Source organism: Nicrophorus vespilloides, unplaced genomic scaffold (genome assembly GCF_001412225.1).
Source record: "Nicrophorus vespilloides isolate i.1.1-1 unplaced genomic scaffold, Nicve_v1.0, whole genome shotgun sequence".
NCBI classification, from domain to species: Eukaryota; Metazoa; Arthropoda; class Insecta; order Coleoptera; family Silphidae; genus Nicrophorus; species Nicrophorus vespilloides.
In genome coordinates, this window is record NW_017097871.1 from 256,826 (window position 1) to 271,789 (window position 14,964).

A 14,964-nucleotide genomic window follows, 5' to 3' on the forward strand; every position below is an offset into this window, starting at 1 on the left:
TGTAATTTACATTAAAATAAAAAATTTAAATTATCAAATCACTAAATATCTAGTCAAAATTGAAAAAAAAAAGATCCTGCTTGTGTCTAAAACAAATAATTCATTTGTACATATTATATGAATAGAAGAGAATTGGTGCAGCTCTAACAATCTCACCAGCGGAGAAGGTAATCAATCATTTTAAATATTTAGTTATGGGGGAAGGGGAAGGTCCGAAGAGTTCTCAAACATGGTATATCTGTTGTTTAAAATTATCAACTCGATATTTTAATCCCTATCTCTTCGTCTGTCATTGCCGGATCCGGAGTGCCTGGAATGGGAACGGCGATCCCTACTGCGGGACCTGGATCTATAGCTTCTACTCCTAAAAAAAATACAAAATATTTAGGACAAACATCGAGATTTTCTATACCAACATAATTTGATTCATTTAAATTTTTATCTAAAAATTAAGTGATTCTACAGTATTAACTCATTTTTGCCCAGTGCACACAAGCAGGTATAGCAGTATTTATTAATTGTTTAACAATCTAGTGATAAAGTAGCTAAAACTTATCGTTGTGTATTTATTTTTAATTATATAGAATTATATAACCATAAAAGTTAGGCATCAACTCTGCACTTGATGAAAACTGTGATCAAAAGGATAACAGCAACCATTGTTTTCAATTTGATATCATATCGGATCAAATAAGGCAACTTCACTCCCTGAGAGTGTACAATTTGATAATACTGGACATTTTCTTTGCTTTGAAGTATACCATACTCAATAACTCCGGATTCTACGTTGTTTTTTGTCGTTAATAATTATAAATGAAGTTGGGAATTAACCGACCAAACCAACGTACAAAAATTCGCACGGAAGAATTTTTACCGTTATTTTTTACTCATCATGTAAGAAAAACCTACCGCTCTTTCACATATTGCGAGGAGTGCCTTAACGTGAAAAATGTTGCACTAATATGGAGCAGTGATTTTTAAAGTGTGGGTCGCGTAATATATTTAGGGGGTCGTTGGTTGGTTGTTTTTCTACACATACTCAGTGGGCGGTCGCAGAAACTTTTTATGTCCAAAAGGGTCGTGGACCAAAAAGTTTGAGAATCACTGAATAATAAACAAATATTAACCTGCTATCCTTATCCTTGTCCTTATCTCTGCGTTCCCTGGATTTAGACCTATGCCTTTTTGACCTCCTGTCCAACTCCCTTCCTCCTACGTACTGTTCCCTATGTCTTTCACGGTAGCGTTCCTCACGATCTCTCTCGCGGTCGCCACCCCTATCTCTAGTAACGTTCCTCTTCTCCTCCTTACGTTTCTCAGATGTTTTCTAAAATAAATATTAGATAGAAAAAAATCATAATTGATCATTAAAACTCTTACCTCCAATTCAGAAAGTTTCTCACGAATTTTAATAAATCCCAAATGCAATTTTCCTCCAAAATGATCGGCCAATCGTCTGTCGTTATCGTGGATGCCTAGATAAGCTGAACACACTTCGCACACCCTTAACTTTTGTTGCTGGTAGCTACTAGCAGGCATTGAATTTCTATATTCCTGTTCAGCTTCCAGCTTCTTTTTTCTTAATTCATCGACCTGGAAAATATATTACAATATTATGATACACATAAATATCAAAACACGGGCAGAAGTACAAAGAATATTTCAATATTTTACGTAATTATTTCAATAATTGATCATTGTTCCCCAATTATGTTTCTCCATATTTTTAAAGTACTAATGTTTAGCTTGATATTACACTTAAATATGAGATTTATTCATTTAAAAAGTTGTTAAGTATCTTCTTTAAGCTGAAAGTAGACTATTTTTTTCCTATTTATTTTAACAGCATATAATGCTTTCGACGCCAACCAGTTGCTGTTAGGTTACATCATAAAGAGAACGTTGGCAGCATAACAATTGGTGACGCTACAGGTTATTATTATTTTATAAAAATAAGTTGGATTTTAATCAAAATATTTATGATTTTTTGTGTATACCATAATAATATTTTATTATTAAATGTTACTCACCTCTTCCATCAACTTCATACTCTCTTCGACGAAACCTTCCTCTCCCAATTGTTCAGCTTTAGCCAACTTCTGACCAATTTGCTCAGCCAATTCGTGAACGCTGTTCGCCTTGACCGCCACCTCAGCGCTGAGTTCTTCTTGAGTCTCAGCCAATCTCTGCTTGGCGGATTCGGTGCGTCGATCACAATCACCAATGAAAGCTTGCAAATGTTCCATAGCCTAAAGAATGAAATTCAACACGATATATAAACATAAATAACATAAACAAATAAAATCAAACACTCACGTCCAAATCGTAAAAGTAATCCTTGGATTGCTGCGCTTTCTCAAAATCAGCCCTCAAGGCGAGGTCGTGAATCTTGGGGCATTCTCCGAGGTCCATGCGCTGTCAAAATCGACACAATAACAAGAGAAAAGAAAATGAATACAAATAAAAGCATATAGTAACCAGGAGGTTCTTTTTTATTCTTCTGCATTATTTTCTTCTGTTCGTTTTTGCTGTAATATCTACCTTTGCACAAACGAAATGCAGTTGAAGTAAATAATGAAAGAATAAAATTAATTAAATAATAAGTAAATAAAATCAACTTACAATATGATAGAGGGTGGACAACGAAATGATCAAATGAAATAATTTTATATAACATAGAAAAACAAATATATATAATTACGATTTAAAACATTTAGATATTACGTTACTGGATACAACGCACCAAAAGTCCATAATTGTTCATCGCAGATTGGGGGATTTTTGTTTTGATTAGGAAAAATATCGATTAAGTAAATGCTGCTGGTACTCACGACTCGTTTGATTTATTTTTGAGCTAAATTGTTCAACCCAAGAAAACAACAAGAAAAAACAAGACTTTTCTCTCCGTTTCATGGACACACGTCAATAAGATTCATGCAATAAATTTCGTCTTCCCACTGATCTCGTTTCTTTCTGCTTACTTACCAAAAACGTCAACTACTTAATTCCGCCATTAATTGGCGTAAATCTTTCTTTGAATAATCTTTCATTTTTCTACCATACCTTAGCAATGCCGCAAAGTACAAATGATTTATTGAATGAACAAGTAACCGGTTTTCGACTCTCCATAAGTAATATAGAAATAATTGTTCTTACATTGTTTTTGCCCGAAGAAAATCTGAGAAATAGAGTGCGTGTTTTCTCTCGAGTGTGGTATGTATGTGTGTGTGTTTATGTGTGAGTGCACCAACGAAAATTTCAAGAACAAAAATCATAATTGATAAACTATTGACCACAAATTCACAATCGTTCAATAAACAATTGTACTTGTTTAGTTTATAGTAAGTATTATGGAATAATATAGACTTTTCTTTAAACCTAATTAATATATATATATATGTATAGAATTTGATTCATTTGGTTCATACGTACGTCTCAAGTACTTACATAATAAAACTAACACCTATTTCCTCATCATATAATAGTTAATTGACGTTTCTGAAAATACAGTGCTAACATTAGTACTTCACAGGATTGCCCTTTAAATACTCAATCTAGTAACGTTTTCAAAATCAAAACACTTGAACAAGAAATGAAACAAAATTAAGACTGAAATAACAGTGATTGAATCAATCTGCCAGAAAAAGTTACAGAGAGCACTAATGGAAGACTTTCAATTTTTGAAGTAGCAACGTCGGGTTATACACATTTTATGCCAATCCAACATTCAAAATTTGGATGAACACAAAACTTAAACGAAACAATAGTAGAAATAAAATGTAAAATAAACAAAAGATATCACTGAATGTGTGAGAAATGAAAACATTGCAGGTGACTCAAATACCACAATTGTACCAATACAATAGAGGACACTGCATTGATACCATTGTTGCTGTATTTCTTCCTCCCTTCAGTCACCAAGTATTTCAATGCAGTTAATTCACGGGAACTATGGAATTAGCATACACTTACCGTGGAGGTTAGAATTTCGTGAGGGCAGCATCCCAGCAAGAAGGATTTGCAGACTTTAGGATCATTGAATTTCACCTGAAACTTATTGTTCTCACCTGCAGAGAAAACAAACATACGAAAATCGATTATATTAAAACATATGATTGATCGAGTGCGCTGGCAATGCTACATCTATATTGATGCGGCAAGGGGGGGCGCGGATACGGGGGTCTGCGGATGGCTGCAGAATCGCCTATTTATTTTCTTACCGTTTCTTCCGGTGCCCATTAGCTGGTCCAACATTGCTCGCATCTGATCGTGGGCCGTCATTTTTGCGATCTTCCAAATCAACTCTGTCTACAAGAGCACCCAGCAGCCAGATATAAGTATTTATTAAACGCGTCTTGCTTCTACATTAAACTGCATTCAACACAAATGCAATATGGCAGACAGACAGACGAAAATCAGTAACGCCAACAAAACAGAACCAACTGTTCTGCACGAATTGCAGAACCAATTGCTACCAACATACACTTTTGAATCAATAACTTAATTCAGCGCTACGTTGCTGTAGCGCATCAATAAATCCATCGAACCAATCAAAACGCCAACAACAAACTTTCCTAAAAATGCGTTTATATTTAAATATATTCGGCAAATTAAATTAAATCAGAACAATGTCTTGGTACGGAAAGACTACGGTCTGTGTATGATCTTAAATCTAATATATTTGTGATATAAATGCATTACATTCTACATAATCCAATGACTATAATAATACATGTATTATATTTGTAATTAATTAGACTGAAAGCTAAAAATTTAACTTCCAATATGAAATATTAAAATATAACGGAGATACATTTCGGATTATATATTTTGCTATTCCTGGGTAAACCGCATTAAATAGCTAATAATAGTTAATTATGTTTTTCTTTTATTAGTATGGTTATATAAATATTTTAATTTTATATTTGGTTATGTGACTGTTTCAATAAGAATAATTAGTATTATATTTTGATGACTTTTAAAGTAGGAATTAATTATTATTAAAGCCTTATGTACGCCTCAACCATGCGTTTGATCATCTTCAACGAAATCTCTAGCTACATCCTTGCTAACGCACTCGACATGGCTGACCTTATTCCTAAACTTAACTCCGTAATATTTGTTGGCATGCTCCAACAGTTCAGGCCTGAAAGTGGTCGTGATAAACTGCGCTTCTCCCGTTAATTCGTGGATCATATTGGCTACGGCCTTTCTATGCTGCGCGTCCAATGCTTGGTCGATCTCATCGAAAAGGTAGAACGGAGCCGGATCACATTTCTGAATGGCGAAGATCAAAGCTAATGCGACTAGAGACTTCTGCCCACCTGACAGCTGGTTCATTTCCCTCATCTCCGCATCAGAGTCTGTGAAAGACACCTTTATTCCGATCCCGGTGAACACGTCAGCATTTGTATCCTCCGGTCCGATTTCCCTGCCTTCATCGTTATCTACCGTTTTTAGTATCAATTTACCCTTGCCTGCCGGTACCAATTTCTTGAATACTTGTGTGAAGTACTTGGAGATCTGTTTGAAAGTAAACTGAATCGCTTCCATTTTCCTGGTTTCCAGCATAGCCAGCAGTTCTTTGATCTTCTCGTCACCTCTGTCCAGTTCCTCCTTGCGTTTCTGCAGCTTCTCTTTTTGATCTGAGAAACTCATGAACTGGTCGAGCGCCTTTTTGTTGACATGACTGAATTTTTTCAAATGGTTATTAGTCTTCTCCAGCTCTCTGAATAATGCCCTCGATGACATCTTGTGATACTGCGTATAAAGATCTTGAGATGGTATCGCTCCCAATTGGTTAATCTTCTCCACACATTCAGAGACTTTCTGCTCTAATAAATTTTGTTTATTGGCATACTTTTCCAAATGCTTCGCGTCTTCATCGATTCTATCCTGAGCATCCTTCTCAATTTTCTTAAGCTTATCCAATTCCGAATCCTCGTGTTTCATTTTCTTAGTGATATCCTTGATCTTCACATCGATAGATATTAAGTCATTGTTGGACTTCTCCAACTTTCTATCGGTCTCCTCTAAGTCTGCTTTAGAGTTTTGCAGTTGTCGCTTGCGATCCTCCAGTGATATTTCCTGAAGGGCGTGTAAAACTTCATCGCGTCTCCTAATTAAATTATTCGTTAGCAAATTATCTAACTTGTTTTTCTCCGCCTCCAATTTCATGCGCATTGAGAAAGCCTCCTTGTTTTCGCGCTGCAACCGTTGAATGTCATCATTCAATGAATCGACTTGCGCTTGATCGGCAACAGACAACTGGGATAGAAGTTCTTGATGCAACTCTGATTCGAGACCTTCCTTGGTGGTCTGCATGGCTTCTAAATTAGACTTACATTGCGCTAATGAGCGCTCTTTCGGTGTACGGAACCGCTCAATGCTGGCCAATTCCTCTTTCATCAAACGCAAATCTCCTTTGACTTTGTCAAAAATCGCCCTTAAAAGAGAATACTAATTATTACTGAATGATGATGAGTGATCATTATTCACTTGGCCTTCGATGTTTTGGTCTCCGTTTTTTGCATTTCGCTGACGACGTTGTTGATGCTAGTTTCTGTGATGGACAGATCATCTCTAAGCGATTGCAGCTCATCCTCGCACTGCTTAATTTGATCTATCAACTCGGTGCGGGCTTTCTGCATTTCCAGACGAGATCGTGATGGGTTGAAGTAACCACCGGAGATCGAACCGTTCGAGGAGACTTGATCTCCCTCTAAAGTGACGCAATCTAATCCCGTAGTCCTTGCCAACTTTGTGGCCACATCTAAGTTACGGCAAATCAGTGTTTTACCGAAGAGAAAACGCAATGCCTTATCGTATTTCTCGTCGTACAATAATTTCGATACCATTGGTATGGCATCAGCGTCTTGTGGGTATTCTTTCAACTTGGAATTTAACCTGTTAAGTGGCATGAATGTGACTTCACCGGGTAACTTCTGCCTATTCATCTCTTTAAGTATCTGAGTTCCGATTCGATCGGATTCGATGACATGATGAAACAGACGATTGCCTGCTGTAACTTCAACGGCCGTGTAAATTGACTGATCGCAATTGAAATTTTCAATTACCGGTCCATAATATGACCGGGCGATCTCTGCGTCATCTCCTCCGCTTCTTATGAACGTCTCCAAAACTTTCCTAACAGAGTCTCGACCGTTTAAGATTGCTTTTCCTGCCATAGCTCTCAACGATTGATCAGCTCTCTCCAGCTCATCCTTCAATGAAGCCCTATTCTGTTGTACATTATTTTCTTTCCGCCACAGTTCACTAAAACAATTAAATAACATCCTAAAAATCTAATATAATTAATTAAATCGTTCACTTTCTCGTAGTTTGATATTGATCCTTATTTTTGCGCAACTCGTAACAAGCTTTGTTATGTTCATCGATGCAAATCCGTTGTCGTTCCATCTCTTGTGTCTGCTCTTCGATCCTCTTATTTAGTTCAATCTGTTTAGCTGCGTCGCGTTTTAAGTCTTCAGTTAACTTGTCTCTGTGGTCGCGTTTATCTTTCAGCTGTTTATTCAAAGACCTAGACCAAACTATTATGATTTGAAATGAAAAGATAATTTCATTACATACTTCAATTCATTCTGTATCCAACGATCGCGGTCATCCTTCGACGTAAATTGACTGCCCCTGCCTTGCTTGGCATACAGCTCTTTACGTTTTTGTTCCTTCAAACTCAGTTCCCTTGTGCATTCCTCCTCCTTTTTTTTCATTGCCTCGTATTGCGGCTTCACCTTTTCCAGTTCAGCCTCCTTTTCCTTAATATTATTCTCCAAGCGTATTAACTCGTGTTCTGCGCGCTCCTTAGATTTATTATCACCCTGCACCTCCTCCGAAAGATCCTTTATGGTCAGATCCAATTTAGCTTTATCTTTGATTAAATATTGGTTATCTGTGTTCATGATGTCGCGTTCATCCTTCATCGATACGAGCGCTTTTTTGGTTTCTTTTAATTTACGAGAGATAGTTTTAATCTGATCTTGTGCTTTTTTCAAATTTCCTGCCAGCTTTTCCTGCTCAGAACCAGATTCCTCTCTCTGCCTCTCCAACTACAAGTAAACGAAAATTTATTTTTATAGAATTAAATAATATCGTATATTACAGATGACAATTTATGCTTATTCTCATTCAATTCCACTTCGTGTATAATGTACTCTAAGGCACGTCGATTTCTATCGTGATGTTGATACTGCTTTAACTCTTCCTTCTCCTCTTCCAAAGTACTCAAACGATCCTCGATTGTACGCAGAAATTCTACAATTTTTTCGACCTTTCCTTCGGTTTCTCTTAAAATCCCCATAGACTCGTCGCGTCTCTCGTCATACACTCTAGTTCCCGCCACTTCGCGTAATAATTTCAAACGATGGGAATCTGGAGATGTCGCCATTTGATTGATCTAAATTATTAAATGATAAATAACCCATAACTCTTAAGGAGTTTCAAGTGCAACTTACTTTTCCTTGCTTTACGATATAATAAGGATTCGAATTAGAGAATCCTGCTGACTCTAGCAAATTCATGACCTCACTTCTGGGCACAACCTTTTTGTTTAAGAAATATTGATCCTTCTTGGCTCCAATTACTCTTCTCAGAAAAATCTCATCTTGATCAATCTACAAGAACCATTTAATCCAAAACATTGAAAAGTAATGATAGTCTTACTGGCACTCTATTATCAGAATTATCAAAAATAATCTCAACATAGGCATGGACAGATCTTGGCCCAGTGCCTTCATGCAGCATGGATTGCCTCTCCTCTGGGCGCAAATGAGAAAATTCATCACTCAGTACAAACTGTATGGCTACAACATACATAATTAATGCATGTTTAAAAATTGCTACCATTTTTTCTCTACTTACCATAAAAAAAATTACTCTTCCCAGAGCCATTTCTACCTACAACTACATTATGCCTTTTATCAAAGGGCTCAACGACTGTTTGATCACGATAACTTTTGAAACCCTGTATTATTACCTGAGAAAGTAATAATTGTTATTTGCAAATACGCAGTATGTTCGACTCTTTTACCTGTTTAATATACATATTATTTCCAAATATGGAAAGGCTTTCAGACGGTACGAAAAATCTACTTTCAAACCTCGACTAATTAATTGTTAAATAACTCTTGGTACTGACGTCACACCAAGAAAACAGATGAAACTCAAGTTTTGGTTGCTAATCGATAAAATTAAATGATTACTTCCAATGTTGCAATCTCTACCGGCACGGATTCTGCGTTTAATCTAGCAATAATATTGTTAATGTTGATGGATGACCAATACAGAATAATCATTAAAAAAATACAAAATATCAGTTTCACAACAACAATTAACTACAAAACTTACAATTTCATGAAATTGTATAGTGCTGCAGGTTGGTTTTATCGGTTTTAAAGCGGTATGAGCGGTATTAGGAAGCAATTTACATGAGCAGAACTCAATAATTGCAAGGGATTCTCAAACTTTTAGGGTTGCGGCTACGATGTATAGAATATATAACCAGGCCCAGTTGACCTCAAAATCTTCTTTATCTAAATGTACCCAACGCTAATTGGATTTTCAATTGTTGAGATTTTTTTCGCCAAATTATTGATTATCGCTGATTTAGATCATATAGTATTTTGGCGCCAAATTTAGGAAAGACTGTAATAAACACATTGGGTATGCAACATATTTTACATGCTTTGGTTTCTAGGTTACATTTTCAGTTGCCATGAAACTTGTTTATAAATGGCATATCAACATTGATCAATAACGTTCTAGTTTATTAGTGGAATTGTGTAAAGTATTGTGTTGAAGATGTCGATTGACGATTTTGAGGGTAACGACATTGTTCAAAATGCTGGGAAAAAGCTTTGCATCGCGCTGCAAAGCGAAGACAAATTTGTCCGTAAACTAGCTTTAAAAGAATTTGCAGAATCGCTGAAGCCTATGGATCATAATGAATTGCACCGCTTATTTAAAGAAGTTCATATATACTTATTAAACACGCTCAGGGATAGATCAGAACCTGTAAGGGAGCAAGCAATTCAAACATTGCAACTGTATATTCTGGAGAAGTTACCAATAAATGACTACTACATTTCCTACCTGTTTCCAATATTCATTGAAAGAATTGGTTCAGTGGAAATTGTTGAGGAGTCTGAGGAAATTCGTCTACAATTATTACACTTAATCCATGGTATAATTGATAAGTATTCTGAAGGATCACAGCTGAAAGCATTCCTGAATGATTTGGTAATAATTTTAAAAGAAACTGTTAAAGATAAATATCCAGCAATAAAGGAAATGAGTTGCAAATGCATAATTTTATTGTCCAAATATTTACCAAGGGATTTTCATATGCAAGCTGAGAGTTTGGTCAAACCTGTCTTGGGAAATTTTAGCCACCAAAGATACAAAATAAGGATTGATGCTATACAATGTATGGAAGTGATTGTGCTAGCAAGTAGCTGTAAAGCTTTGGAAGAGGTAGCTGGTCCAATGGCAGAAAGACTCTTTGATCAGATACCAGCAGTGAGAAGAACTGTGGCCAGGGTTGCTGCTAGGTGGCTTCTAGAATACAGAGATAGGTACTCATTTTTTTACAAATTGTTGCCACTATTACTTACGGGGTAAGAACAAAAATGCAATACAGAATAGATGAAATTTTAAATTTAAAATAGTTTAAATGATGAAGTTCCAGAAACCAGAGCAGAAGCACATACATTATGGTTGCAGGTTGGTTTGCAGTATCAACGGGAAAATGAGAAAGATTTCAAAGATGAACTGGATTTTCTCACGCAATTACCGAAGCACTATCCTAAAGATTGTATGATTTTACTATTGTATCTGTAGATTATTAATTATTGTTTCTATTTTATAGTGGAAAGACCCAATTTAGGGTGTCGAGTTTTAGTACAAAGGACAATCGGCAAATTAACTTCGGCTTTAGCTAGAGAACTGTCGAGTTGGCAGGCTGATGTCCGTGTAAGATGCAGTCAGTTGCTTTGCGCCGTGGCACATCACGCCGAAGACGGTATCACACAGCATTTACAAGAATTATTAGTCGCTATGTATGCCACTGCTCGGGACGAAGATGAACGAGTAGTTGTGAATGTATATATATGGTATTCAGATAATATTTCAATTTTAATTATCGAATGTCATTTTTAGATTGTAAGAGCTAGCCAATTGATTGGTACCTTCGTGCCGGTAGATACTTGGAAGAAGTTAATACTGCCAGCTATAGAAGATGGTGCCCATTATGGACATCTCACAGTTTTGGCCAACTTAATTCGGGGTGCGCCACAAGACCTCGTTTGTTCTGAGTTGAGAGAAATTTCGCAATTATTGGTAGATCCCAATGTCTGCCAAAGTAGGAAGGTAATTATTGTTTTACCGTTACAAGATTTTATAATAAACACTAAATTGGTTTTGTAGGCTCGATATCAGAAAGAACTCATTAACTGTGTTAACTCGATTGAAGATAAATACTCTGATGAACTGTCTGGTGATATCGGATCACTTCTTTTCCGCATTGTTGCTACAGTCTTCAGTATCAGAGATAAAGAAAACGATGAGGTTTTAGATGAGAGGATGTTTCAAAGATTGAGCGACGTTTTAAAGTTGGACAATGTCGACGATCTGTGGAAAATATTTTTGGAAGATTTGCTGAAATCGTTAAATGGAGATCCGAAGGGTTGGACAGAAGTAACTGTAGATCGGTGCATTTTGGAAACTATTCTTGCTTATTCGAGTTAAATAAAAGAAAGGCAATAGCTGAGAATTATTAGTGATATCTTATTTTTTTTAGATGCATCTTTCGGGCAGCATTTGGGCGTTATTGGAGCGATTTTAGTGGATGCCTTGGATTTGAGTGTCGAGCCTGAAGCCAGATTGAGGACTTTCATCGCACTCACAGAAGCGTTGGATAAAAAAGACGTTATCTTCAAAAATGCAATTAATCTTCAAATATTCTTAGAGACATTGATTACAGGTAATATAAAAGCATTCTCAGATTATTTGTTAAGGGTTTATATTTCAGATGCCATTAAACCAACTCTGGTATGGCACGCAGGACGCACAGCTGAGGCTATGCGGACCATGGCAACTTCTTGCCTTTGCACTGCTTTAAGTCCTGCCATCAATGTTGATCTATTCACAAAGGAACTTCTGCAAACCTTATCGCAGCAGATCATACCTTTGCTATTGTCGTTGACTGAAGACGGTGCATATCGCAGCCGTCATTTATCTCTCGAAGCTTTAGTATTGCTCAAAAATATGATGGTTGTTAAAGAAATTTGGGGGATTGACGATCTCATCAAAATATATCCAGGTATTACCATTTGTGTTTGTTGTTGTCTATTATTTAAATATTTTATTTTATAGAAATACTAAAGCGTCTGGACGATCCGATTAGTGGGGTGCGTATATGTTCAGTTGAATCTATATCCATTCTACTTGAGGATATCCCGGAGGAATTTAAGGGAGACACGTTCAAGTCACACCACGAGTTTATAATTGATACACTGATGATACATTTTGATGATGATGAAATGGAGTTTCAGGAATTGATTAAAGGTGTATTTAAAGTTCTAGTTAAATTCTGCAAGCAGATTGTTGAGGAGAAGGTGCTCAAACATAAACCACTTATTAGAAATCAAGATGGGTGTGATGAAATCATCAAATATATCCAACAGATTGAGTTATAATTTATGCTATTCTGTATATTATAAATAATAAAACACTAACTTAAGTGGTACAAAATACAAAAGACTTGCTTCACTCTTCCTTCTGTGTTAAATTCCTACATCCTGAGACTGCATATTTGAGGATATTCTTCCCCTCGTTAAGTAATTGACTATATACTATTTTTGATTTGGTATGCATAGTTTTGTACTCCCATTCTCATTGACTTTAAGTACAAAGTAAATAAATTGTATATAGACAAACATCATTGCCTTGCACTGCGTTCTGTCTCTATCAGGCATTCACGCACCAGTATTCTGGCATGGACTATTCCTCTTTTAAGTCTCTCAGCAGAGCTACGGCTGCCTGCATATGTTGGCCTCACCTCTCTGCCCAGCTCCTCTATAACCCCTAACAGTTGAGCATACTTGGATAAATTTGGATCCTTATTGGCATCCTTGGCAGCAGGTGGTGTAGGTGTTACAGAACTCTGGGGTTTCTGGTTCATTGGTATGGCAGTTACAGTAACATCACTTAACTTTGATTCCATTGCTTGAATATCTACGGCCTCCATCCCTTGATTTAAAGAAATACAATTAAGAAAATACACATTAACGACATTACAGCCTTCTTACCGGTACTGCTGTTGATCTCTTTAAATAATTAAAAAAAATAAACTAAAAAAATAAAAACATCACTATCACACAGTCACTTGTTAATGGTGTTCTTTTTTTTGCTTCGCTTTGATTAGATTAACTCAATCCAACGTGAAGTTACTCAAACTAAGACGTAAACAAACTTAAGAAAACAAAAAGTTACTATATAATATATTCATCGATATTATTATTGCAATAAAAAAATTAGCATTACTTAGTGCAATAACATAATAATTAGTAAAATATTATTAACTATATAAGTAACTACTTTTATATTTGTACTAAAAAAATATTAAACATAATAGTTCTAATAAACACACCATATCAATAGAACTATTAGTTCTAGTGAAACCATCCCGCCCATATAACCTTCGTGTTTTATTGGTTTTGCTGATAAACAGTAAAAATATAAACAGAAATTAAAATAATTAATGTTATTTCACTTAAAATGAGTGTTGAATTAACAGTAGAGACTGTGAGATTGATATTGAAGAAGACAATTGATGAGCTGCAAACGGCAGAGAATGTTGCAAAATTGGAAGAAGCAAAGAGCACAGTGGGCAATGAAATGCTTAAGATGATGCAGTTACTGTTTCCTATAGTAATGCAAATTCAGATTGATTCATTAAAGCAGTTTGGTTACCCGGAGGGAAGGGAGACAACTATTAAATTTGCACAAGTGCTAAGGAACATGGAAAGAGTGGATCCAGAGATTGCAAGGCTACATAGTCTCATAAAGGCATACTACTTGCCTTCAGTTTCTGTAAATGCAGCCAATGAAACCTCAACTGTTGAAGACAGACTGAATTGAAGAAATATCTAATATTAACTAAGCTTTACTCAATAGTGAACTACTTGTGAATACACAGAAAGACTGTAGTCATAACAGATATATTATTAATTATATATGTAATAATAAAAATGAATAAAAGTGGTAATGAAATAAAGTCTATTTTCAAATGAATATAACATTTCATTCTCCATTAAATCCTTTATTTAAGATGAAGCCACTGAACCTTGTTTAAGTTAATCTCAATTTATCAATAATTGCAAAAAAAAAGTATTAATTTTTTATTTAAAAAATCAATAAAATAATAGAATCTAATCAATGAATACTATTTACAATGTTTTTATTTTTTCAGTTAGCAAATTGAACTTCAAATAATAATTAAATAAAGAAAAATAACATGTATATACTAATATATATATATGCAATAGATACATGTATATACATAAGAAATAAAAATGAATCGCTATACAAATTATAAATAATATATATAAATACAATCAAGTAGGAGTTAATAAATTTATGTATATATTAAATGTTAAATTCGTTTTGCTTCCTTCGATATGCACCAACAAACCAAAAGAATTAAAAAATTGCAGTCTAAAACTTGAACGGACTGAGTTTACACCTTATACATTTTGTCTTATGCAATTACAATAATATAATGTTTTTATTCACAAAAGTGCAAACTTCTTTTTTTTTAAATATGAAATTGAAAGCCAAGTGTTGTATAGAAATGAAATGAGCAAAGACCCATTCAAGTTATTTTGCCATCCAAGTGCAATTGCATTATCCATCATCTCTTTATCCAGGGGGCACAATAATAATTATAAT

The 14,964-nt window shown here is 35.3% G+C and overlaps 5 protein-coding genes across 6 annotated transcripts; 2 read left to right on the forward strand and 3 right to left on the reverse strand.

The window, feature by feature from the left end:
• Positions 1–54: 54 nt before the first annotated feature.
• Positions 55–4,443, reverse strand: LOC108561288 (putative RNA-binding protein Luc7-like 2). Of its 2 annotated transcripts, none has more exons than XM_017919154.1 (7): positions 4,221–4,443; positions 3,973–4,067; positions 2,317–2,415; positions 2,031–2,249; positions 1,381–1,593; positions 1,128–1,327; positions 55–364 (listed from the first exon to the last, which is right to left on the reverse strand). In XM_017919154.1, the coding sequence occupies exons 1-7, from the start codon at positions 4,279–4,281 to the stop codon at positions 268–270; spliced, it is 984 nt and encodes a 327-aa protein (XP_017774643.1). In that variant the 5' UTR covers positions 4,282–4,443; the 3' UTR covers positions 55–267. The 2 variants fall into 2 exon arrangements, with proteins under 2 accessions (XP_017774643.1, XP_017774644.1); XM_017919155.1 differs by lacking the exon at positions 4,221–4,443 and adding an exon at positions 3,448–3,498 and having other exon boundaries at positions 3,973–4,037.
• A 388-nt stretch (positions 4,444–4,831) lies between these two features.
• Positions 4,832–9,456, reverse strand: LOC108561274 (structural maintenance of chromosomes protein 3-like). The gene is made up of 10 exons (XM_017919136.1): positions 9,364–9,456; positions 9,047–9,261; positions 8,878–8,992; positions 8,680–8,819; positions 8,472–8,630; positions 8,120–8,413; positions 7,591–8,066; positions 7,331–7,540; positions 6,499–7,275; positions 4,832–6,445 (listed from the first exon to the last, which is right to left on the reverse strand). The coding sequence occupies exons 2-10, from the start codon at positions 9,059–9,061 to the stop codon at positions 5,020–5,022; spliced, it is 3,612 nt and encodes a 1,203-aa protein (XP_017774625.1). The 5' UTR covers positions 9,062–9,261; positions 9,364–9,456; the 3' UTR covers positions 4,832–5,019.
• A 261-nt stretch (positions 9,457–9,717) lies between these two features.
• On the forward strand, positions 9,718–12,716 carry LOC108561275 (dynein assembly factor 5, axonemal). The gene is made up of 8 exons (XM_017919137.1): positions 9,718–10,631; positions 10,683–10,828; positions 10,883–11,115; positions 11,173–11,382; positions 11,440–11,755; positions 11,813–11,995; positions 12,044–12,334; positions 12,388–12,716. Exons 1-8 carry the CDS (start codon positions 9,817–9,819, stop codon positions 12,708–12,710), a joined length of 2,517 nt encoding a protein of 838 aa, XP_017774626.1. The 5' UTR covers positions 9,718–9,816; the 3' UTR covers positions 12,711–12,716.
• A 46-nt stretch (positions 12,717–12,762) lies between these two features.
• On the reverse strand, positions 12,763–13,458 carry LOC108561277 (cyclin-dependent kinase 2-associated protein 1-like). The gene is made up of 2 exons (XM_017919138.1): positions 13,323–13,458; positions 12,763–13,263 (listed from the first exon to the last, which is right to left on the reverse strand). Exon 2 carries the CDS (start codon positions 13,259–13,261, stop codon positions 12,953–12,955), a length of 309 nt encoding a protein of 102 aa, XP_017774627.1. The 5' UTR covers positions 13,262–13,263; positions 13,323–13,458; the 3' UTR covers positions 12,763–12,952.
• Positions 13,459–13,694: 236 nt separating this feature from the next.
• LOC108561244 (protein C10) lies at positions 13,695–14,286 on the forward strand. Its single transcript, XM_017919092.1, has one exon. The coding sequence runs from the start codon at positions 13,792–13,794 to the stop codon at positions 14,152–14,154; it is 363 nt and encodes a 120-aa protein (XP_017774581.1). The 5' UTR covers positions 13,695–13,791; the 3' UTR covers positions 14,155–14,286.
• The last annotated feature ends 678 nt before the right edge of the window (positions 14,287–14,964 follow it).